This window comes from Paecilomyces variotii, assembly GCF_004022145.1.
Source record: "Paecilomyces variotii strain CBS 101075 chromosome Unknown C8Q69scaffold_5, whole genome shotgun sequence".
In the NCBI taxonomy this organism is placed as follows: domain Eukaryota; kingdom Fungi; phylum Ascomycota; class Eurotiomycetes; order Eurotiales; family Thermoascaceae; genus Paecilomyces; species Paecilomyces variotii.
The window spans coordinates 814,581-835,230 of NW_021167144.1; the positions used below are offsets into that span (position 1 = coordinate 814,581).

The 20,650-nt window shown below is 49.1% G+C and overlaps 8 protein-coding genes across 8 annotated transcripts; 4 read left to right on the forward strand and 4 right to left on the reverse strand.

Annotated features, from left to right (window-relative positions):
- Positions 1 to 692: 692 nt before the first annotated feature.
- Positions 693 to 4,052, reverse strand: C8Q69DRAFT_260377 (hypothetical protein). Its single transcript, XM_028626682.1, has one exon. The coding sequence runs from the start codon at positions 3,713 to 3,715 to the stop codon at positions 815 to 817; it is 2,901 nt and encodes a 966-aa protein (XP_028485253.1). The 5' UTR covers positions 3,716 to 4,052; the 3' UTR covers positions 693 to 814.
- C8Q69DRAFT_260359 (hypothetical protein) lies at positions 4,053 to 5,938 on the reverse strand. The gene is made up of 2 exons (XM_028626681.1): positions 5,558 to 5,938; positions 4,053 to 5,497 (listed from the first exon to the last, which is right to left on the reverse strand). Exons 1-2 carry the CDS (start codon positions 5,810 to 5,812, stop codon positions 4,391 to 4,393), a joined length of 1,362 nt encoding a protein of 453 aa, XP_028485254.1. The 5' UTR covers positions 5,813 to 5,938; the 3' UTR covers positions 4,053 to 4,390.
- A 12-nt stretch (positions 5,939 to 5,950) lies between these two features.
- Positions 5,951 to 7,350, forward strand: C8Q69DRAFT_466666 (vacuolar ATP synthase subunit F). The gene is made up of 5 exons (XM_028630573.1): positions 5,951 to 6,208; positions 6,268 to 6,302; positions 6,373 to 6,406; positions 6,507 to 6,644; positions 6,710 to 7,350. Exons 1-5 carry the CDS (start codon positions 6,182 to 6,184, stop codon positions 6,848 to 6,850), a joined length of 375 nt encoding a protein of 124 aa, XP_028485255.1. The 5' UTR covers positions 5,951 to 6,181; the 3' UTR covers positions 6,851 to 7,350.
- Positions 7,351 to 7,385: 35 nt separating this feature from the next.
- On the forward strand, positions 7,386 to 9,310 carry C8Q69DRAFT_466669 (fructosyl amine:oxygen oxidoreductase). The gene is made up of 2 exons (XM_028630574.1): positions 7,386 to 7,834; positions 7,928 to 9,310. The coding sequence occupies exons 1-2, from the start codon at positions 7,642 to 7,644 to the stop codon at positions 9,088 to 9,090; spliced, it is 1,356 nt and encodes a 451-aa protein (XP_028485256.1). The 5' UTR covers positions 7,386 to 7,641; the 3' UTR covers positions 9,091 to 9,310.
- A 1,011-nt stretch (positions 9,311 to 10,321) lies between these two features.
- C8Q69DRAFT_260440 (Phosphatidylglycerol/phosphatidylinositol transfer protein) lies at positions 10,322 to 11,329 on the reverse strand. Its single transcript, XM_028626684.1, has 3 exons — positions 10,951 to 11,329; positions 10,642 to 10,858; positions 10,322 to 10,568 (listed from the first exon to the last, which is right to left on the reverse strand). Exons 1-3 carry the CDS (start codon positions 11,160 to 11,162, stop codon positions 10,479 to 10,481), a joined length of 519 nt encoding a protein of 172 aa, XP_028485257.1. The 5' UTR covers positions 11,163 to 11,329; the 3' UTR covers positions 10,322 to 10,478.
- Positions 11,330 to 14,532: 3,203 nt separating this feature from the next.
- C8Q69DRAFT_260719 (hypothetical protein) lies at positions 14,533 to 15,847 on the reverse strand. Its single transcript, XM_028626686.1, has one exon. It carries the CDS (start codon positions 15,373 to 15,375, stop codon positions 14,692 to 14,694), a length of 684 nt encoding a protein of 227 aa, XP_028485258.1. The 5' UTR covers positions 15,376 to 15,847; the 3' UTR covers positions 14,533 to 14,691.
- A 1,131-nt stretch (positions 15,848 to 16,978) lies between these two features.
- Positions 16,979 to 18,484, forward strand: C8Q69DRAFT_527753 (S-adenosyl-L-methionine-dependent methyltransferase; the record flags this gene model as incomplete). The annotated part of the gene is made up of 8 exons (XM_028633653.1): positions 16,979 to 16,983; positions 17,055 to 17,175; positions 17,231 to 17,392; positions 17,444 to 17,518; positions 17,720 to 17,841; positions 17,936 to 18,174; positions 18,229 to 18,406; positions 18,457 to 18,484. The coding sequence occupies 8 exons, from the start codon at positions 16,979 to 16,981 to the stop codon at positions 18,482 to 18,484; spliced, it is 930 nt and encodes a 309-aa protein (XP_028485259.1).
- A 706-nt stretch (positions 18,485 to 19,190) lies between these two features.
- C8Q69DRAFT_260522 (hypothetical protein) lies at positions 19,191 to 20,030 on the forward strand. Its single transcript, XM_028626685.1, has 3 exons — positions 19,191 to 19,516; positions 19,625 to 19,702; positions 19,751 to 20,030. Exons 1-3 carry the CDS (start codon positions 19,480 to 19,482, stop codon positions 19,996 to 19,998), a joined length of 363 nt encoding a protein of 120 aa, XP_028485260.1. The 5' UTR covers positions 19,191 to 19,479; the 3' UTR covers positions 19,999 to 20,030.
- Positions 20,031 to 20,650: the final 620 nt, after the last annotated feature.

Here is a 20,650-nt window from a genome sequence, read left to right on the forward strand (position 1 = left end):
ATTGTAAATCGTCACCGCCAGTGTAGCAGGAGGCGCAAGGCAACAAAAAAGCAGCAGCTCTACCAAAGGAAGAGGATGAGGAGGAAAGAGGACAAAGAGAAAGGGGAGGAGAAGTACCGTGGGGGAGAATGAATGTCGCAATGCCATTTCTTTTTGGTCTAAGCTTCTCCGACCCGCGAGCATCTCCGCCGCTGCCCCTCATGCAAAAGTCTGTCTTTGTTTTCTTCCTCTGAGAGAGAGTCTGGTCAAAATAATCCCACTTAATGTGCTCTAACTTATATTTCTATCTCAATTGATATCTGACACTTTGTCTGAATCTACTTGCCTGCCACTCTTTTGGAATTCATAAATAACGTCATTTGATATGCCTTGGTTAGCAATCTCTATATATTATTCCAGTGAAGACTTCATCAGAATTGGATCTGGAAAGTGTACCATATATTCTTGTCCATGTCAGATCAGGGGAGACCAAATAGGGCATTCGCTTTCTGGTCCAGAGGGTTATGATACATGTGTATATAGGAGACACTTTGTTCTTCAGGCGAGTTGTGCATCTAACAGGCCAGTCCATATTTTATAGTCTACAAACAGAAAGAGGAAGCTGAACATCTAAATAATGCCTCTTCAGAGGCAGCAGAATCCTGTTTCTAATAATGGTTACGTGTATCTAAAGCAATCGCTGCTAGCGTAAGAATATTGAACTTGGAGTTAGGGGAATACCCAGGCCGTTGTGGAGTTACCACAACATATAAACAGGCAATCCTGTTATGACAATGTGCGCCGACAATGCAATGGAACCCTCTCATAACCTTCATCAAATGAACAAAGCTTTGCCAACCTTCCCAAATACCCACCCAAAGGGTTTCGCAACCCATACAACCCAACTTCCCAGAAAGACCATGTAGCCGGCAGCACGGCCTAATACCATAACCACGAAACCCAGGACAAAGAAGTACAGACCTGCCTGACCCATATCCCGCATCAACAGTGCGATTTCTTCATTGGTCGACTTCGGCCACGAGCCCGTACGCTTGTAGACGATGATCCCGTTCGAGACTCGTTTTGCAACATGGAAACAATGCCCTGCCATCTCGAAAATCCTCTCAGCAATGATGCTGGCATGCTGAGATATGTGATGACGGCGGCAGAAGTCGTATAACTGCGTGACAGACAACACACAAATATCGAATAATAACGAGAAACTAAGGAAATTGATTGCGCCACTCGATGCATCAGCATCACTCTTGCCTTCATTGCGCTTCACTAGCGCAGTGTCTTGCTCACGATTATCACTCTTAGATGCAGGTACTTGCTGACCATCGAGTTCCGCAATCTCGGCCGTTTTAGGTGTTCGCGCTCGAGTGACACTTTTCGGTCTTCCCTCTAGAACGGGCGAGGGAGGTGCGGTCAAATCTTGAAAGCGCGGAGTAGGCGCAGGCCCAGGAATATCCTCGAACATCAGTGGATAATTAATATTCTGAATGGGATTATGGTTGTCCGTAATACATCTCCTGCACAGGCAAAATTTGTGATCACCGCGGGCGCCGCCGATATCTTGTTCGGAGGTCATCATCCTGGACATACGGATGTACCCAGGCATAATGGAAAAGCTTTCGCGACTTTGAGGGCTGATTCGTCTGTTCCTGACACCGGACATGCCTCCTGCCTGAACGTTCCCTGGTGGCAGCATGAAGAACGTTTCTGACCTTGGTAGCATTTGCATCTGCTGCTGCCATTTGGACTGGGAATTCGAAGGATGGGACCTCGTCCTCGGGACGTGTACGGTGTCGTCTGCCTTCGGGGTTTGAGTGCGTTGCATGCTTTTTCCGCCTAAATCTGGACAAGTAGTACTTGTGGGTATGGTACTGGATGTCAGAGTGCGTGTGATAGTGGGTGTGATAATGAACACATCGTCGTCGTTCTGATTCTCTTTGCCCAACGTGTCCGGCTTCTCTGGTTTCTCCTTTGGGAGTGGTGGCAGACTCTTGTTTTTCAGACTGTTCGGCATGGGTTTGTTGAGCCCTGATTGCCTGGGAGGGCTGGACAGAGGCTGCTTCGAGCATTGGGTTGGCTTCATATTCCGAGAACGCAGTGGCTTCTCGTCGTGTAGGATAGCCTTTTCGTCTGCCGACCGCCTCTGTTGCTTCATGCCCGATTCCCTTTTCCCGCCAGATCTCCTTTTTGTCTCCGGAGATGGGGGCATGGTTGGATACGGCGAATCGTTCGAAGTAGGGAACATCAATATTTCGTCTGGGTTCTTTGTCTTGTTCATCTCCTGACAACCTAAAAAAGTCTCCCCGCCGGCTCTGAGATGTCTCTCTCGCTGGTCCATTCGAGGAGACTCATCGTCAATAGGACTTACACGATCTCTGCCGACATCATCCGCATCATAGTACTGGCGGGGCCCCAGCGGAGGGGACACGGGGGACCGAGTATAAGTCTCTGCAGATACAGTTCGTACTGGTTTCCGTTGAACCGTTACGCTCGGTTGCTTTTCTAGTCTCTGAGCGGGAGCACCCCTTCGTTCAGGAGTCACTGCACGCGGACTTGGGAGAGTTTCTGGATCTAACATTTTTCCGCCTTCCAGACGCACTCTTTCGATGCTTTTCTGGTATTCCTCAATCTGCTTCGTAGTCATAGTTGGCGGATTTGGTTCTCTTGCTGAAGGCATGTTGACGATGAATCTGTCTTCCCAGTTGTTCGAGGCGGTTCTCATCGGTTCTATAGGCGACACCAAGTTATGAGAGGACGAGGCGCTATCCTTATTCACGACAACACTCTGACCAGCAGGAGGTGTGTCCCCTGGTGTAGACTGGTCGATATCCAGACTTATCCATTCGTCTCCTTTCATCCTCCATTTTTTCTTCTTGCTATGAGGCTTGCTCTTCTCGTCCTGGGAGCTGTCTGTGGCCACACTGGGGCTAATTATTCCAGTTCTAGGATTAGCCCCTCTGCCCAGAAGCTTGTCTTCGTTCGTACTCGTCGCATGGGACTTATTTCTGTGTCTCTCCGTTTCATGCCGCATAAGCCTCGTAGATGAGCTCAAGTTGTGGAGTGTGCCATGCCTATCATGATTCATTTGACCAGATATCCCGTCAGTACACACCTCTGCCTGCCGCGCTCTCGGATACGTATCACGGGCATCCGCGATGGCTCTAAGCCTTGCCTCTGTCACACCCGTACCAGAGCTAGCACGAGAATCTCTTTGTCTTTGCCTCTGTATGATGCTGTCTGGTCGTGGTAATCTTCCATTTTCGAATCGCTCGACAGTAGTGGACATGGGATGTATGTGTTCGCTAAATCGTAGTATGGTCTCTGGGGCGCTGACCGAACGGCTGGATGCTGCAGGCATATGATCTTCGAAAGTAACCGACTTTTTGTGTTGTCTACCGTTCGTCCTCGGTACCTTGACGTTGCTCCGCCGCTTCGTCTGGTTATCGTGGGCATGGTAAGAAGACAAAGGTCTATCCGCTGGCAGTTCGACTCGGCCCTCCATCTCCAACCCCCGCCGACCACGGGAATTATTGACAGTTAGGACTCTGTCAGGGGACGGTTGGATCGTATTGGCCCATCCCGATGGTGTGTACGTCGGTTTCAATCTTCTTTGTCCGTACTCGTTGCTTGTATCGGTCCTCTGAAGATAGATCACTTGGAAAGATGATAGAGAGCTGCTGTCAAAAGGTGGTGGGCAAGCAACAGGCAAAAAAGGAGCCATATCGATATCCTGTTTGTTCTTTCCGCGAATCAAGGGATTAAGAATATGGAATGGTATGTTATGTGGGGGTATTATCGTTCAATGGAATGTGCCCGCGTGCACGCAGCGAATGGAATGCTTGCATATTCAGTGGCTGGGATCCGAGACCATCAAGATGCACTGTAATCGATATCATCATAGTGGTTATTGTTTCTTGCATTGATCGGATTCGGCAGCGACGGCTGGTCACTTGTAGTGAGATCACTAGAAAGGCAACCGTGACCTGCGAGGCGGATGGCACAAGTATAGAGACCCTACATTCTCCCGGGAATGGGAAGACAGACTTGCTGAGTCTTAGGCTTTATTGGACCAGGCAAGAGCAGTTGAGATCATTGTGTGAGAGTATGGCACGAGGTAGTTCCGGAGTGGTCAATTGAGATAATACAAAGTCTCGAAGAGAAAGCTTCCTATCCTAGTGATCTCTTTGTCCATCGCTGATCTTCAGCGACAGGGAGATCGAGAACAAATTGACTATGACCGGAAGTGCATATGAATGTCGTTGTTTTATACAATTGCACTGTATTAAATTGATCTAACCGCAATCACCACAACCGACAATGTTCGTGGCAAGGTCGAACTTTGTCTGACTGCCCGGTAGATTATAGTTGATATGATATAATGCAGGCGACGGATGCATCAGAACCTTCCGCTCTCGCGGCGAGGACTATCGGGATTCGACGACAGATGGCCCCATCTCTGCACGGCTGCAGCCGTGCTCACCCCTGCAGGAACGCTACTTCTCTTAAGAGGACTAGACTGTCTTTTCACGGGGCTTAGGCCTGTGGGGTCAATACCACTTGGTTGACTTCGACGGTCGAGATATGTCGAGCTGGGCTTTCTTAGTGGGGAATTGGCATGAGAATACACGCCTAAGCTACCACCATCACCGGAGCCTGTTGACGGTCTGAATTGAGGCTGTCGAATTATACTTGCAGACTTGAAAGGTGAGGCGTCCCGTAGATGGCTAGGCGTCTGTAGCGATGAGTGCTGAAGGGATACCGAAGACGAAACGCTCGGCGTAGCAGGCGACTGTCGTCGTGCGGGGGTTCTAGAAATGCCCTCTGGATCAACATGCCGGACATAATTCGGATTAGGGCTTGTTGTAAAGCCACGGCGAATGACATGTGTCGGGGTGAAGACGTCGACTTTGTTGTACTTGTCATCGGAACCTGAATCGGCGGGATGTCCAGAAAATTGAGTGCCCACATCCCTCATGAGTGGTTGGATCCGAGGATGCACAAATTTGGCATCATATTCGTTCAACACTTCCTTGTGAACGAGCGCGGAGTCCTTCGCTTGCTGAGAGAAGAATCCCGAAAGCAGGGACATCTGAATAGACAGCAGGATCACCAAGAATATCGTCGTAACTATCGTAACGCTCGGCCGGGGGTCTGAAGGCAGAGTTGGTAGGAAGAGCCAGTAGATAAGCACATGGCCTGGACTGAACAGGCAGAATAGTCGGAGTGCCAGCGGCGAAGGGTCCCAAACTGCGATCTCCCAGACATCGCGCTGGGGATCCGGATGCGCCCTCGATTCCGCGCTACCTGCAGAGAGTACATTCGACAGGAAGCGTAACGGAGTAGGAGAGGCGGGAGATGAGTCGACTCGAACACGGTGGGCGGAGGGCGTGGATGGGACCTTGTCGATGGACGCTTCGAACATGCGGTAACGACGTTTGCGCCAGAAAGTGTAGAACGCATTAACTGCGGATATAAGCGCCAGAAAATGCACAATAAATGAAGCCTGTAGTTAAACTCCCAGTTAGCACCAGATACCCTTGGCCGTGAAGCTCTTACAACGTACAACCCAGGTCAACCATGAAACTCCACCATCATCTCCGAATATGTCATCTTCTGCTCTGCTCTTTCGAGCACTATTGGCGCGAGCGACCAGGAATATGAAATTAAGCCCGGCCCCAATTGGCAGAGCCCATTCCTTCTCCCACTGCTCCCAATCACTAGAGTCGATCTCCTCCGACAGCCAGAGAAGGAAGTCCAACGGGTTCAGGTAGGCCTTGACGCGCTCCGCGAGCGGCTGACGACGCACGAGCCGGGGCATGGTGTTCGGATTGCAAGGGAGCGACGTACCCGAGCTGATAAAGCTCAGCCGGGTCTTCCTATGAAGATATCATGGAGGTGTTGTGCCGTAGCGGTTGTGAAAAAAGCGACCGTTGTAAACAACAATAAAAATGAATGAATGAAGCTTCCCCGACGTCAAAGTGGACGCTGACATAAGCAGGGCGGGATGACGCCGAGATAGGCTGAGCTCTCGACGAGCGTCTCGACTGTCGGCCATTGATTTCCTGGCCTTGGTTCTGTTTCGATCCTGGGCTTTGTGGTTGCACGGAGGAGGAGGCGATATCTGTCCGCTCTCTATTGCTTTTGATTTACTTCTTGTTCCTCTGGATTCCGTTTCAGTCCAAACACCATGGCCGCTCCGCCCACCGCATACAAGGTGATATCGCACCTGGCCTTATTCCGCACTAGGGAAACTGATGTCGTCGATGTTGACAGGACCGGCAATTCCTTGCGGTGATTGGAGATGAAGAGTATGGACTCAATTGTCACCCGTTCATGTATCCTGCTTGACAGTTCGCTGACTATCTCTCCCCGCTCTAGCTCAGTGACCGGACTGTTGCTTGCTGGCGTTGGTGTGAGTACAGTACCGCCTTTGGATTATCTGGCCCTATAGCATGGCTACTTGGTACTTCATCTAAGTGATTCGACTGCTGACCGCTCCCTCGATTGTCTAGCATGTTACCGATCCCCCAGACTCGCAGCGCAACTTCCTTGTGGTCGACTCCAAGACCGAGACCTCCACCATCGAGAAGGCATTCCAGAACTTCACACAAGAGAGGAAGGACATCGGAGTTCTGTTGATCAACCAGCATGTGCGTGCCTATCCTGTGGTCGACACTTTTGTGCCACATGAGGCTCACAGCTAACATACAAACAGATTGCGGAACGTATCCGCAACAGCGTGGATTCATTTACTGAAGCTTTCCCGGCCGTCCTGGAGATTCCAAGCAAGGATCACCCGTATGACCCAGAGAAGGACAGTGTTCTGAGACGCGTGCGGAGACTGTTTGGAGAGTAATGATGGGGAAACGAAAGCGAAACGAAGCGAGGCCCAATTTTCTTGGCTACATGGATTCCTGATGACCTACGCGGGCCGTCTCACCAAGTGTAAATGCATCTTTAGGGTGTGATGTCGTTGTTGGCATCTTTTGTCAGTTGTTTGGCTTACGATGTATTGCAAAGATGAAGAATAATTAGTGCTTCTGGGAGAAGATACCCAATACAAGAAATCAACAGCATATATTACAAGTGGCATGACTGCAAGATGCATATGGTGATTGGGTAGCTCCGGTTAACGCAATAGAATGAAGGCCTATCTCACATGATTGCTTAACAGGTTGAAAGGGCTACAGCACTGTGGACATTGGTGCAACTACATGTAGATACCATTGAACCAGATAACCAAAAGTTGCTTTGAACTGCTCTCCAGTTGCATCGTTCGATAACGACAATGCGGAGCAGGTGTAAAGTAGGAAGGTAGAGGCGTAGTTAAAGTTTCGCGCTATCTCACTAGTGGAGAGACAGTATGTTGGAATATTGAAATCGATCATCACGTCCGATGTATGACTGGGTAGGAAGGACTACAAAGGTCGAGATATGTGGTTTCTAGACCCATAGAAACAATCAGTAGTTTGTCCGAGTTATATAAAAACCAAATCCTGCCACCTACTGACCTCATTTCCTTTTCTACATGACTCCATCCTATCCTCTACATGTGAGAGTAGCAGCCTTTCACTAGTCCAACAAACCGCATACACATCCATCATTTGCACGTTATATACACCATTTCATAAACGCAGGAATTTTGACATGGCACCCTCGCAAGTGACCACCGACTCCACGATTCTGATAATCGGCGCCGGAACATGGGGCTGCTCAACCGCCCTCCACCTAGCCAGGCGGGGTTACAAACGTATCACGGTCCTGGATCCCTATCCAGTCCCCTCGCCCATCGCCGCAGGAAATGATATAAACAAAATCTCCGAACACAGCGGAGCAGAAGGTACGTATATTATTATATGGTAGCTATCCACATCGACAATGGAATTGTTAGTAGGTACCTACCTACTTAAACTGATTCGAAAATATACAACAGATTGGCCCGACCCAGATAAGGATCCTCAGGGCTATGCAGACCATGTATGCAGAGAAAATGCCATCATGGCATGGAAGAATGATCCTGTCTTCAAGCCATATTACCATGAAACGGGATTCATCGTTGCCGCTCACACGCCTTCGACAATTGAACATGTGAAGAAACACGAACTATACCCGTCTGAGTCCGCGTTTGAGAAACTCGAGACGGCCGAGGACTTCCGTAAGACTATGCCTGAAGGTGTTCTCACGGGCTCTTTTCCCGGCTGGAAAGGATGGTGGAAGAAAGACGGTGCTGGCTGGGTTCATGCTAGGAAAGCTCTGGTCTCTGCCTACGAAGAGGCCAAGCGTCTTGGTGTCAATTTTATCACTGGCTCACCGCAGGGAAATGTCATTGGTCTCAAATATGAGAATGGAGATGTCATCGGTGCAGAGACGGCGGATAGCCAAGTCCACAGGGCGAATCATACCATCCTCGCCGCGGGAGCAGCGAGTGATCGACTCTTAGATTTCAAAAAGCAGCTCCGACCAACAGCCTGGACATTGTCACATATCCGGATGAGTCCCCAGGAAGCTAAACTGTACCGAAATCTTCCTGTCTTATTCAATGTCGCCAAGGGCTTCTTCATGGAGCCCGATGAGGACAAGCACGAACTTAAGATCTGTGACGAACATCCCGGCTACTGCAACTGGGTCGCTGACCCGAACCATCCAGGCGAGAAGATCAGTCTCCCTTTTGCGAAACACCAAATTCCCCTAGAGGCAGAAGCTCGCGCGAGGGATTTTCTTCGTGACACGATGCCGCATCTTGCAGAGCGTCCTTTCGCATTTGCCCGCATTTGCTGGGACGCAGACACGCCAGATCGCTGCTACCTGATTGACAGACATCCCGACCATCCTTCGCTTCTACTTGCTTGTGGAGCTTCTGGTCATGGTTTCATGCAGATGCCTGCAATAGGGGGATTTGTCGCAGACGCATTGGAGGGAAAGCTACACAGGACGATTCAATATGCGTATAGATGGCGGCCGGAGACAGCGGTAAACAGAGACTGGAAAGATACTCAGGACCGGTATGGCGGGCCGAATAGAATGATGGATTTTCAGGATATTGGAGACAATGAGTGGACTACGATATATGGGCACACAGAGCGTACGTCCATGTGATCTGTCATGTCATCCGTTTGCAGCAGAATCTTTGATATCCTAGTTATATATAGGATAGAACCTAGTAGATCACTAGGATCTAGATTCTTGGTCACCATGCTATAGGAAATAAATATAGATTCAAACCCATCCCCAGAACTAGAAACAAGTCAAGCAGCCTAGATATATCAGCTAGATGTCTCAAATAATACTATGCTTCCGTGCATTGGAATTCGACACGATACCAGAGGCTTCGAAGCTGTGAGTCCTTTATGTAATGATTACCAGTCCAAATGAAACGAAGCCATTTACCGAGTCCCTAAACGATTCTAAGGAAAGCTTATACGTGTATAAATAACAAGAGACTGCTCCATCAATCTAATACATAGCAAGGTATACATAAAACCACCCCAGATACTACCTAGTAATCGCTCCAGCAACTACGACTGCCACGGCCGGACTATGGGACTACAGACTACCTACTGCAGAACCAGTAATGGATCCTCTAAATCATTCAGAGATCGAATCGAGTAGTAAGATGATTGTATCCTAATTCTCGCAGACGGGTAGAAGGCTACTACATGTTCATCTGTATTCGATTGTGTGATATTAGTATGGCTCTTATATATATATCGATATCTTATATCTTATCGATTGCCTTTCGCTGCAAGGACAGGAAACTGAACGATCTTCCCATCCTAAGTCATATAGCTTATGCCATAAACAACATAAACAACATAAATGGGTCTTGGTAAGAAGCAGATCTATCGTTTATACGGGTAATAGCTCCCGTAATTTACAGTAAATGTGTCGATGTATGGAATATATGTCTATTCCAATTTGCGGAAGTGACACTTCCCGAACAGACAATAAAAAAGCCAATACGAGTGACTAGCCAGTTCATTTAGTTTAAGTCTCTAACATATTGTGCCTTGGCAAGCTGTTGATGATGATGTACTAGTAATACATGCCCTGAAATGACCGGAGTGACATGTGGAGAATTTACGCAAATGGTAAATATATACTTAGTTGCCAAGCCAGATATCATAGTAGTCATGCAGATAAACTGTACATCAATCAGAAAATGACTACACATAAATAGACAGAGACATAGTGAGGGACGGATTTGTCCAGTTGGAGGTAATAATAACTATTAGGCCGCAGTAGCTTTACACGAGGAGACCAACGTGCGAGAAACCCAGACTCCACAGAAAGATGCGTTACGCATGAGAATAGGTATCATCATTTGAGGCCGAATATGTCGAAGACGATGATACGTCACAACACGGCCGCTTTAAGACGAGGATGAAGCAATCTGGAAGGACTAAGAGCTCAAAATTATCCATATCGCAAGGTATACAAGCGTAACGAAAACACAGATAAGACGTCCATCATGTCAATTTCCGGCTCTATCGGTTGAAAACGATATCGTTGGCTTCGAGGCAGGTGATCTTTCGCTTGTCGTCGGTGTAGACATCAGCCAGCACAGAGTACTTGCCCTATAAACCCCATAAATGTTAGAACCCAACTCGATATACATTTCAGTCGATGCTCGTCCATGCGATAACGTACCGGAGGGATCTCCTTGGGCAGTTGAACATCCTTTGTGAAAGTCATTTCGCCCTTCTCCAGAGGACAGTGCAGGTCGACATTTTCGATCTGCTCACAGAGGTCTGCTTCCTGGTTGATCAAGCGGATCAAGCCATACTTGACCTGCAGGAGAACCTTGGAGCCCTGCTCGACCTTCTCGCGGAAGGTACCCTTGGCGACGATGGTGAGGTTCTGACCACTATAGTCCCAAAGTATCAGTAAGCTGCCACAAGAACACTCATGGAGTGCTATTGGTGTGAAAGACGTCGATATACGTTCAGGGAGACATACGGCTGGGGAGGGTTCGGAGAGAGGTCCACGGAGTCGATCTGCAGGATGTTGTTGCTGGGATCGGAGCAGTAGGTCAGCGGGTTGTCTCCGTCGACAGGGAAGTCCTTGTTGTTCGTCGCTATCGGCGACTGGTCGAAGAAGGACAGCGACCGAGCAAAGGTCGAAAGAGGAGTAACAAGCAGAAGGGCGGCGGTTGCTGATAAGAGCTTCATGATTGCGGTTCTCCTCCAGCAGGACTGATATAATATAATATAATATGATAATAGCAACCGTTCAAGGAGAAAGATGATTCCCCCGAGATCAGCAAGATACCAACAAGAGCCCCAAACTGATGTCTGGCGCAGCGATAAACGACGAAGGAGAAGCGGTGTCGTGATGGCGATGGCTGGGGAGGGCGATGACGATACTACCGACGACCACGTGATAGATCACACGGGCAGCGAAGATCGGCCTGGCAAGTCAACAATCATAATCAACAAGCTTGATGCGCGCATTGTTTCAGTTCATATTCACAGCCAGGCTCTGTGAAGAGACTGTTGCCTGCTCATCAATAAACTATCAGCATTACCTTCTCTGCGATGCTTTCAATCCTCCCATTGTGGACTAATATCATTATTGTCCGGACAGCTGCTCTGCTCTTCTGACCTGGAGATCGATGACGCTGGCCCCACCCGTTTCTCTCCACACTACAATCCGACATACTGTAAGTGTACAGTATCTCGATGACCAGCTTCAAACAGCTTGCCAGGGATAATACCTCCCCCTTCAACTCTAGACAGATCGGTAATGCCTGCATAATACAGACTGCAGATGTCGAATCGCTTCTCCTGATCAGCAAGCAGCTGCTCTACGCTCAGATCAGATCATGCACCACTATCAGCAATCACGTTCATGATGAAACACTAATCCAAGATACATACAGGCATCCACTAGCAGAGGTATTTTAAATTAGATGAGAGAAACCAGGTAAAAAAAACATCAAAAAGCAAATCTGATTAGATAAAACCCGAGTACAGTATACACATCCCAGGGACTTCAGACCCCAGTCACCATTTGGGAGATTTGTCTGATATTATTCTCTCTAGTATTATTGCATGGGACTAGTGGTCTGTTTTTGCCTCGATTACAATGCAACACTGTTAGCTCTTGTACTTCTGTCCGGAACCTGTGATGTTCCAGCCCCATATTATTATTCTTTCCGCTGTTTTCCCTGCTCGGATACCCACACTAGATACCTATGGTTTTGGTCTGCACGACTCCTCTTTTTTCTTTTTCTTCGATCCCTTAACACGGAGAGAGATACCGAGATCAGATGGTTCTTCTGTGTAGATATGCCTGATCCTTGTTTAAAACAAAAGTGGTAATCATCAAACAAAATCGTCCAGTGTGGAAGTTCTCGCTTCTGACCACACACTTTTCGAACTCCAATATCTTGAAAAAAAAAAAAAAAATAATATGCAAATCAGAATAGTTACTACCTACTTCGACACCCGAATGAATAACGAGAACAAAGTTAATCTGACTCGGAACGTTAACCGTAATAAGATAATCGTTCCTTTTCACTTCCGTAGACATTATTACCAATGAAGAACTTGCCCCCCCCTCCCCCTCCGCCCCAATTTACCCTGAGGGGGAGGGGTTCCTCTCTGAGATCTTAGAATAAGAGAGAGAGTCCCTCATGTTTCATTATTGAAAAAGATTGCTGCATACCCCACATGAAGTCTCGGTCCGCATCAGTACTCCGTATGGTACTCTATCCACGGAGCCGCACAAAAAGACCACTCAAAAAGTGTCCGATATTCTGAATAGTTGATCCGAACAGCAAGATCATGTCGATCTCGACAGTAAATGACATCACCTTCGTCATCTTCAGCCTTTCTTTTTTCTCCATTAGCCCGATACGGCTTGCAATAATACCCTAGGGCACCTACGCGTTATTGCCGTTTTTTTCCTTTTTTTTTTTTTTTCTCTCTTTTCCTTTTCTATGGCGCGCTGCATCGCCAGACCCGACGGAGCGTAAAGTTAGGTGTCCCACCGACCTGCTGCAATCGGCTCGGGCCGTCCCATCTGTGTCCCAGACGGAAATTATAATAGTCAGTACCAGGGTAGATAGGATAGGATATATGTTATGCAGGGTACCCCAGGTCACATGGACGTGATACGAACAATGATAATACTCTACTACAGGATGGACTGCTATCCCAGATTGACGGTCATGTTCCTGTTTGGTTTCTGGTCCTTTTTCCGCCTCCAATCTAGCGGAAACTCGTTTTATCAGATCCTCAAACAAGAAGACTGGGAAAAAGCATTCAGAGTTTTCCTTCCCCGCCCTGATCAGATATAGATGGTACATGTCACACCACAGCCGATAGGGATGCTCACCTGGTCCATTAGCCGAGGGGGTTTTTTTCCGCAGTGGGACCGTACGAGCTATACGCTGGGAGTAAATCTCCGTTAGAGACTACTATCATCGGAGCTGCTTGTGATCACGCCCCGGTGTCTGGGCCATATTGATTATGAATGGATGCACGAAAAAAAGATACGTCTACTTGGTTTCCCCTCAGGAAATGAACACACGAGCAATATCAAGAATATGCACGAGGAATCAGTTAGCTGCTTTCCAACCTGCCATAGTGATCTTACCTTTTATCCGGTTTCATCGCGCGTGCCGAAGGAAAAGGGAAAGAGAAAGAGAAAAGTTAGCACAGACATGAAGTGGTTACTAAAAGCGAGGAGCTAGACTCTCGTCAAGTCTACTGCCATCTCCACCATGGTTTGGATAGCGGTCTGAGCTCGAGCTCTGTGGGCGCCATCTTCAGTAATGATAATTACCAACACCTTAGGTGCCAGATTGACTTCGGTGCCGATGCTATGTAGTTGAATCATCTAAGCCCGAACAAAGGAATATCTCCGTTGCATGCTTGTTGGTGAAGAGGATATGCTATGAATGCCAATCATAATATGAGGTCTCCAACCTTGTACCTACCGGGATGAGGCTAAACTAATATCCATAATTCCGCTATTTAATATTATTAGCGATCGGAGAATACCGTGGAGGAATAGTCATATAGAAAGCAATGGAAAAGAAATAGGCCAGTCTCTTGGCATCATGCGCAAATGTACTCCGTACGTGAAGACTGCACAGCCGATCTTGAGGTAAATAAGTTAGCCAGAAACTCAAGGTACCGAGGAAGAAGACAGATGGACGACAGATGGAGCAAGACATATAGTCGTTATGCGGAAATCATATTGATAGGTTAAGGGTGGAGAGCGGCACGGAGTTCGTCGGCCAAGGCTAAGATCACTCACCGAAGAGGGAACGAACCACTGCGGGAATCCGTTGAGGACTCCATATTATTTCGTTCTTTGGGATTTCATCCCAGGAAAGCTGCAATGGGACGTTTGAGGAAATTCAATGCGTGATAAAATATCCCCTATCATTGGCCGACTATGACACGTAAGATTTAGAGAAAACCGGCTTCATGGGAAATAATGGACCTCATATTCCTCTGCCAACGAATGATAATAATGGTTAGCATAATATAACACCGGCTAGTGTGCGCTGTCTTGGGGCGGATGCGAACTATCATTTGGCTGCCGGCACCGCTGCTCGAGTGGGAATGTCGTACTGACCTACCCACCTAGGGTAACTATGCGTGGAGGCGCCCCCTGTCAGAAGATATCAGATCACACCTTATAGAGCCTGTCGAATCAAAGAGAAGGAAAATTCCTCGCCGGGGCTTAGCCGGACTCGCATGAGTCGATTAGGTTGATCCCTCGGTAGTAAAACCGTGCGACTGGGTCAGCTCCCTCTCTGGCAAAAACGGCCACAACTCCGGGTGCTCCTTTACTCAACACCTTCACTCCTGCGCATGTACGCGGGTCAGAGTCAACTTCCATTCCCCTCTTTCTTTGTTGGACACTTTGCGAAGTAGATTGCATTGACCCTTTTCCTGCGCCACGGACGCAAGCCGAACATTCGATCTTCGTCTGGTTCGGGCCCACAGAGCCTCCCGTCAACAATAGGGAGTTGAGTTGACTACTGTATGTGGCGCGCGCCCCTAAATGACGGCTAAGGCGGACCCCTCCCACTTTGGATCCCGATCTTGTTGACCGTTGATGCCCCGAGTGAACGGCTCCCTGAGGAGGCTGAACCACGGTGCTGGGTTTGGGCAAGAAAAGGATGGGCCTTTGGCTGTCCCCGCGGCTCCTTATGTTATCGTGACGGAGAAGCGACCCGACAGTTCGGATGCGATGGAATCGGTCTTTCGCGTTACTTACATGCATGTGCTCCGTCCTTACGTGCGTCGCGACTCGCGACGTGCTGGGATTCTTGAAGTGAAGGCGGGCACTATTAATTGGCGCCCCATACAGACGGGAATAGACAACGATAAACAGAGTCGAAGCACCCAGTGTAGGAAACATGCAAATGACGCGAAAAATTCATGTTAGTTCGAGCATGGGAATTTAGAATACATTGCACAATTGCGCTGTAGCAATGCGTTGTATGTTCCAAGAAATTGCGGCGCAATCCACTCGGCGTTCCTAGAGTCCTGTCTCGTTCGCTCTTCTGTTTGGTGTTCTCAAACATCGGCCGTAATAGTAAGGGCTGGTTCTCCTTCTCTGGCAGGGAAAGTATAAAAGCGGACATTGATGGTTCTGTGTAAGCAATGCTCGATCTCCACGCAGCTGTAGAGCTTAGCCCACAGTATTGAACCGCAGGGTGTCGAAATCTAACTTGCCATATCAGCATGAGCGTCTTGCAAGGTATATCGAAATGAGACTGGCAGGAAAAAGGAGGAGCGGTGAGTCTATAGACTCTAAAACAGGCTGAACTTTGGACGAAGCAGCGGCGGAGTAGATGCGCTCGGATCCATGGTCCCAAGTCCGAAATACGTACAAGAGGTATATCTAAGCTCCCCACCAAAGCAGAGGCATGAGTGCTGTTAGGTGTTCTTTGCCCTCTGCCTCTGCGAAATAATGCCTAGGTAAGACAACAGGCGATGGCCGGCCCGACTCCGTGTCATTGGGATGGAATGGAAAACGGCGAGAACTCGGGTTTTACTCCATACCTGGCCAAGGTTTTTTGGTGACTCTCATCCCTCACACTCGATAATTTAGCCCTCCCATTCAAAGTGGAGCAATGTTCGGCATGCAGATCTCCACGAGGCTCCTGCGCCCGCTTCGGGCCTTTTTGAGACAGGTCCTTAATGGGCATGGTTCACCAGGCGTGGGCCCATGAAATAGAAGAAGGAATCTCCTTGCTCGACAGGTTAGAGGCTGCCTTCTGATCATCAATCCCACTCGACGCATTTATTCCTGTAGGCAACGAGACATCGTGTGACTGTTGTCTGCCGTTGTTGTTAGGTTGATTAGTGTGGTTTGAGAACTGATATATGCCAGTCCAGTGCTCAATATTACAGCCACGATTAGCCTCTGCGGTAGGAAGGCCGACCCCTCCCTTCGCTGCTGGGATGGCTTGTTGGAAGAGTAGTATTATGGATGGATGGAACGCTCCTCCGGGGCGCCCGACTGGCCGGTTCACAGCTAGATTCTTCGCGTTCGAGAAAGATGACCGACGTGCGCAGACGGGCCGTAACGGCTATATCTAGCTGCATGCATTGTCCAGCCTGGGTCCGTTGAGTTCTTTGCCAGTGGCCCGCACCATTCTTTCGAGACGGGACAAGACCTCGCCATCGTGGCACGGGAGTCGACGGGGTGGATTTGTCGCTCCTACTGTGCACCTCACATGATCCCGTAGTCAAGAACTAATGGGACTGAATACCTAGAAGACCTATCTCTGCCCGATAGTGTTGCTTGCGTTGTGGCAGTCCCATGCAGGCGGTGTCAGTTGTTGCGATTCCGAACGGATGTACTGCGTGCCCTTCCACAGTCCCATCTCACCCATACATATTGAGTACTTGAACCGATTCACTGGGAATTAAAAACACCGTGACGATATACTTATCCTTATTAAATTCCCCTTTTGGCAAACCCTTGGAGAAATCCTGCAGGGATACTCTTAAATATGACGTACCAAAATCACTCCAGGACCCCTGCCTGCATCTTCTGGGGAAGCGCTGACGATCTTCTCTCTCTTCCAGAGACCCGGAAGCCGGAACTGTAGAACTCGACACTTCTTACCTCGAGACAGTCACCGTTGAAGGACGAGACTTCCAGCAATATTCGATCAATAATCGGATCTATTTCGGGCCAGTTGACGATGTGTGTGGATGACTAAAGGCTATCATATTATGCTTCGCTGACCATCTCATTTCAGGATGAAGCAGAGCGTCTGGAGCTTCAACATCGAGTTTTTAACAGAGTATTCGATGACCGCTTGATCTTTCCACCCATCCGCAGGCCAACAAGGATCCTCGATTGCGGTTATGGAGCTGGCGCTTGGGCTGTGGAAGTCGCTGAACAGTATCCGAACTGCGAGGTGAGCACAGATGAGTGGGCTGTAGCTGCCCTTCAACGACTAACACTATAGATGACGAAGGTGATAGGTGTAGACGTCTCACCTCATATGAAACCTGACGAAACCCCAGAGAATTTATGGCTGCAGGTGAGTTTTTCTCTGGACTTCTCTTTCTCCCCCTGCTCTCCGGCCAAAGGGGGATGTGTGATCTGCCTTATTGGAACCAGGAGACCCCTTTCCAACCAACTGTGCCTACAAAGTAAAAAGTAGTTTCGAAGGAGGAACATGATTATTCCGCCTCAAGAGGTTGGAGGGACGGGACCTGGACGAACTGACGTGAATGAACAGGTTGACGACTTGAACCGCCGCTTCACTTTTTCCTCCGGTAGTTTTGATCTGGTCCAGTCCAGGCTCGTTGCTTCAGGAATAAATCGTTCTCGATGGCCCACATACATTCGTGATATCGTGCGGTGAGCCCCTCCCAGACCGTCGGTATCTCATACTTTGGATAGTCACAGTATGATCTTGGGGGATGTACCTTGCTGATTTGCGGTATAAACACAGGGTACTCAGACGCGGCGGATGGGTGCAAATGGTTGAGATATACTTCAACGTGCAATCTGACAACGGTTCACTCACCGAACGACACGCTTTGAGCCAGTGGAGCGCAAAGTATAGAGCCTCTTTAGAAGATCTTAAGGATCTCCGCGTCGGTACAAGGCTAGGCAGCCTTCTTACTGCCGCAGGATTGGTGGATGTCGAGACGAAAATGATCCAGTTGCCATTATCTGGATGGCCCAGTGGTTGGTCCATAATGAATAAACACCATCAAGCGTAATAGCCCTGACAGAAGCCAGATCCGAGAATGCGGGAGATCGGTACGAGCAACCAAGAAAACGTCCACAGACTCCTTTCGGCAATGGCGATATATCCGTTTACGCAGAGGTTGCATATGCCACGAGCAGAATTCGAAGTGTTGGTCGCCCAGGCCCGTCAGGAAGCGAACAACCGGTCCTTGAAGGCCTACTTTCCCCTGTGAGTAGCTGATGTCCCCAATCTGTATATGGACGAGGCTGACAGAATAGCTATGTCACCATCGGTCGAAAACCGTAGAGGAAAGGCCGGGGTCGTCGAAAGCCCTCATCGACGGCAACCTTGACGGAACTCGCTCCAGCTGTGCAGTGTAGCTCGCTGCTTTGATTTCCGATATTTTTTTCATGAGCATTGCATTCTGAACCTGCCTAGCATATGGTTGCGCGATAGACTTGAGTCATAGTGAATTAATATTCTTTGATGCTGGACCAGATGGTCATTTCCTGGGACCACTACCCACCCTACCTTAGAGGCGCTTCTCCAGGTTGCGGGTACGCGACGCTGCTGCTCCATACCTGGTTATGTCGATACGGTTCAGTATCTTTTGGCTTCATCGGGTTATATGGCGGCATTCGACAGTTACTGTGATGAATGTGCCGATAGAAAGGCTTGGGGGTTGCTGCACTTGTGCCAGGCGGAAAGCACGGTCAGGTGCAGCAGGGCGACCGGGAGAATAAAGAGGACGAAATGCAATCAGTCAGACCCACGTCGGTAGGTTCTTGGAATGGCACATTTGCTCCCGGACCGAAGGCTAATATGACTTGCTGTGTAAGCTCATCAGTATTTAGCTGACTACTGGCTGATTCCGTAACAGCCAGAAGGTCTTGGTGATGTTGCCAATTGCGCTTTTCCGGTACCATTCAGGTGCACAAGGCCTAAACGATGTGCCATGGAAAATAACACCCCAAGTCTCCCTACAGGTGGACTGCTGTCTCGATGTTTCACCGTTGGCCTGGACACTATTGATAGTCGGGCTGGAGTGTTCGGATGGGGAATGACCAACCACAGTCATATACGCATACAACATCCCTTCAGGCTCGCAGATGTCCTGCCGGCCAGATGTAGCAGATGTTGATGGCATAATGAAAGAAGACAGGAATCGAGAGGGAAATACGAGATATTGCTGGACTGGCATAGCCAAGGATCTGTCGTGCACCAGCCCAGATAAGTAAGCTCTTGATCTGGAGCATTTGCCTTCGCCCTAAACGTGGGACGCGCGCAGTCCATGTACGGCCATGTGGGGATGTTTCTGTGCCGTACTCTGCCTTGGAGGTGAGTGATTCTGACGACCTCAAAAGACCTCTTCGTCATGTCCACGGCTTTGTTGTGGCCTAGACAGCCATCAACTCTTGGTCCTGGGACGCTTATGTGATGGACAAGATGCATCTCTGCTTTCGAGAGTGAGGGAGGGAAGGCCAAGATCCCGAAGACGAGACGGGTCGAAACAGGGAGGAAATAGTGGGAAGCCATGCCAAACGGACAGTTCTACCAGCTAATAAAGAATAGGCTTGATGCCCTGGAGAGGGAGAATCCGATTCCATTATTGTCCTGTTTGCTGGAGGCCCAGAGGCCCAAACGCCCATTGCTCTATCGCCCATCATTCCGCCCTTAACCCCTATGGCTCAATGGATGCCCAGCGGAAACGGGATCGTGGCAGGGGCCTCTCAGCGAACATCATTCCGATCTTAACTCTGAAAAATGTAGCGTTGCTGGGCTATTATTATTGTCCTGACGGGACTGCTTTGAACAAGTAATCGTTACTGAGCACGCTTACATCTGTCACCTTGCGTTTCCTTTTGCTCTATCTATTTCCTGCCCTCAGATTGCCCGAAGACCCCGGATCTTATGTACAGGTGGTCATTGCGGGCCCTCGCTACGTTGATATTCGATCATTGCTCTACCATTACTCCCTGATCCTGTACGAGTTTCTCCGCAATTGGAACCGTCAAGCCAATGAAGCTGCTGTCATTCTAGCTCCAAGCTTCATAATAAAAGCAAGCGGCGCTTGTCAGGCTTTCGCGGAAGCGGGCGCACTGGCACCGTCTCGCCCCACGCATGCCTGAGCATCTCAAGGTGTCCAACCCGAAACCAGCGCTCTCCTTCGGGCAGTATAGCGTCCAGTTGGGAGCTGAGCTGACGCGGGGATGGTACTGTCTGGTCTGTCTCCTCATCCGCAGGCGATATGCAGGGAGAGACTATGTCTGACCATATTTCAATCGTCGACAGCTGCACCCAGCATGAACACATGGCCACTGACTGTCGATGGTAACGGGCTCCAAAAGCATGGTCAAGAGAAGGCTTGACGGGAGGAATTACTCCGTAGACAGCTGAGCCTTGTTCTATTGGAGTGACGAGTAGATCAAGGATCAAGCTAGGGCTACCAGGCGCCGGCGGCCCAGGAACGCG

Coding starts and splice junctions, on each gene's coding strand:
- C8Q69DRAFT_260377 (XM_028626682.1), bottom strand. CDS start 3,715: ATGGCTCCTTTTTTGCCTGTTGCTTGCCCACCACCTTTTGACAGCAGC.
- C8Q69DRAFT_260359 (XM_028626681.1), bottom strand. CDS start 5,812: ATGCCCCGGCTCGTGCGTCGTCAGCCGCTCGCGGAGCGCGTCAAGGCC. Junction 5,498..5,557: donor TTTCATGGTTGACCTGGGTT/GTACGTTGTAAG, acceptor GTTTAACTACAG/GCTTCATTTATTGTGCATTT.
- C8Q69DRAFT_466666 (XM_028630573.1), top strand. CDS start 6,182: ATGGCCGCTCCGCCCACCGCATACAAG. Junction 6,407..6,506: donor TGTTGCTTGCTGGCGTTGGT/GTGAGTACAGTA, acceptor TCGATTGTCTAG/CATGTTACCGATCCCCCAGA. Junction 6,645..6,709: donor TTCTGTTGATCAACCAGCAT/GTGCGTGCCTAT, acceptor ACATACAAACAG/ATTGCGGAACGTATCCGCAA.
- C8Q69DRAFT_466669 (XM_028630574.1), top strand. CDS start 7,642: ATGGCACCCTCGCAAGTGACCACCGACTCCACGATTCTGATAATCGGC. Junction 7,835..7,927: donor CGAACACAGCGGAGCAGAAG/GTACGTATATTA, acceptor AATATACAACAG/ATTGGCCCGACCCAGATAAG.
- C8Q69DRAFT_260440 (XM_028626684.1), bottom strand. CDS start 11,162: ATGAAGCTCTTATCAGCAACCGCCGCCCTTCTGCTTGTTACTCCTCTT. Junction 10,859..10,950: donor TCTCCGAACCCTCCCCAGCC/GTATGTCTCCCT, acceptor TTGGGACTATAG/TGGTCAGAACCTCACCATCG. Junction 10,569..10,641: donor TGCCCAAGGAGATCCCTCCG/GTACGTTATCGC, acceptor TGGGGTTTATAG/GGCAAGTACTCTGTGCTGGC.
- C8Q69DRAFT_260719 (XM_028626686.1), bottom strand. CDS start 15,375: ATGTTTCCTACACTGGGTGCTTCGACTCTGTTTATCGTTGTCTATTCC.
- C8Q69DRAFT_260522 (XM_028626685.1), top strand. CDS start 19,480: ATGTGGGGATGTTTCTGTGCCGTACTCTGCCTTGGAG. Junction 19,517..19,624: donor TGCCGTACTCTGCCTTGGAG/GTGAGTGATTCT, acceptor GTGATGGACAAG/ATGCATCTCTGCTTTCGAGA. Junction 19,703..19,750: donor GTCGAAACAGGGAGGAAATA/GTGGGAAGCCAT, acceptor AATAAAGAATAG/GCTTGATGCCCTGGAGAGGG.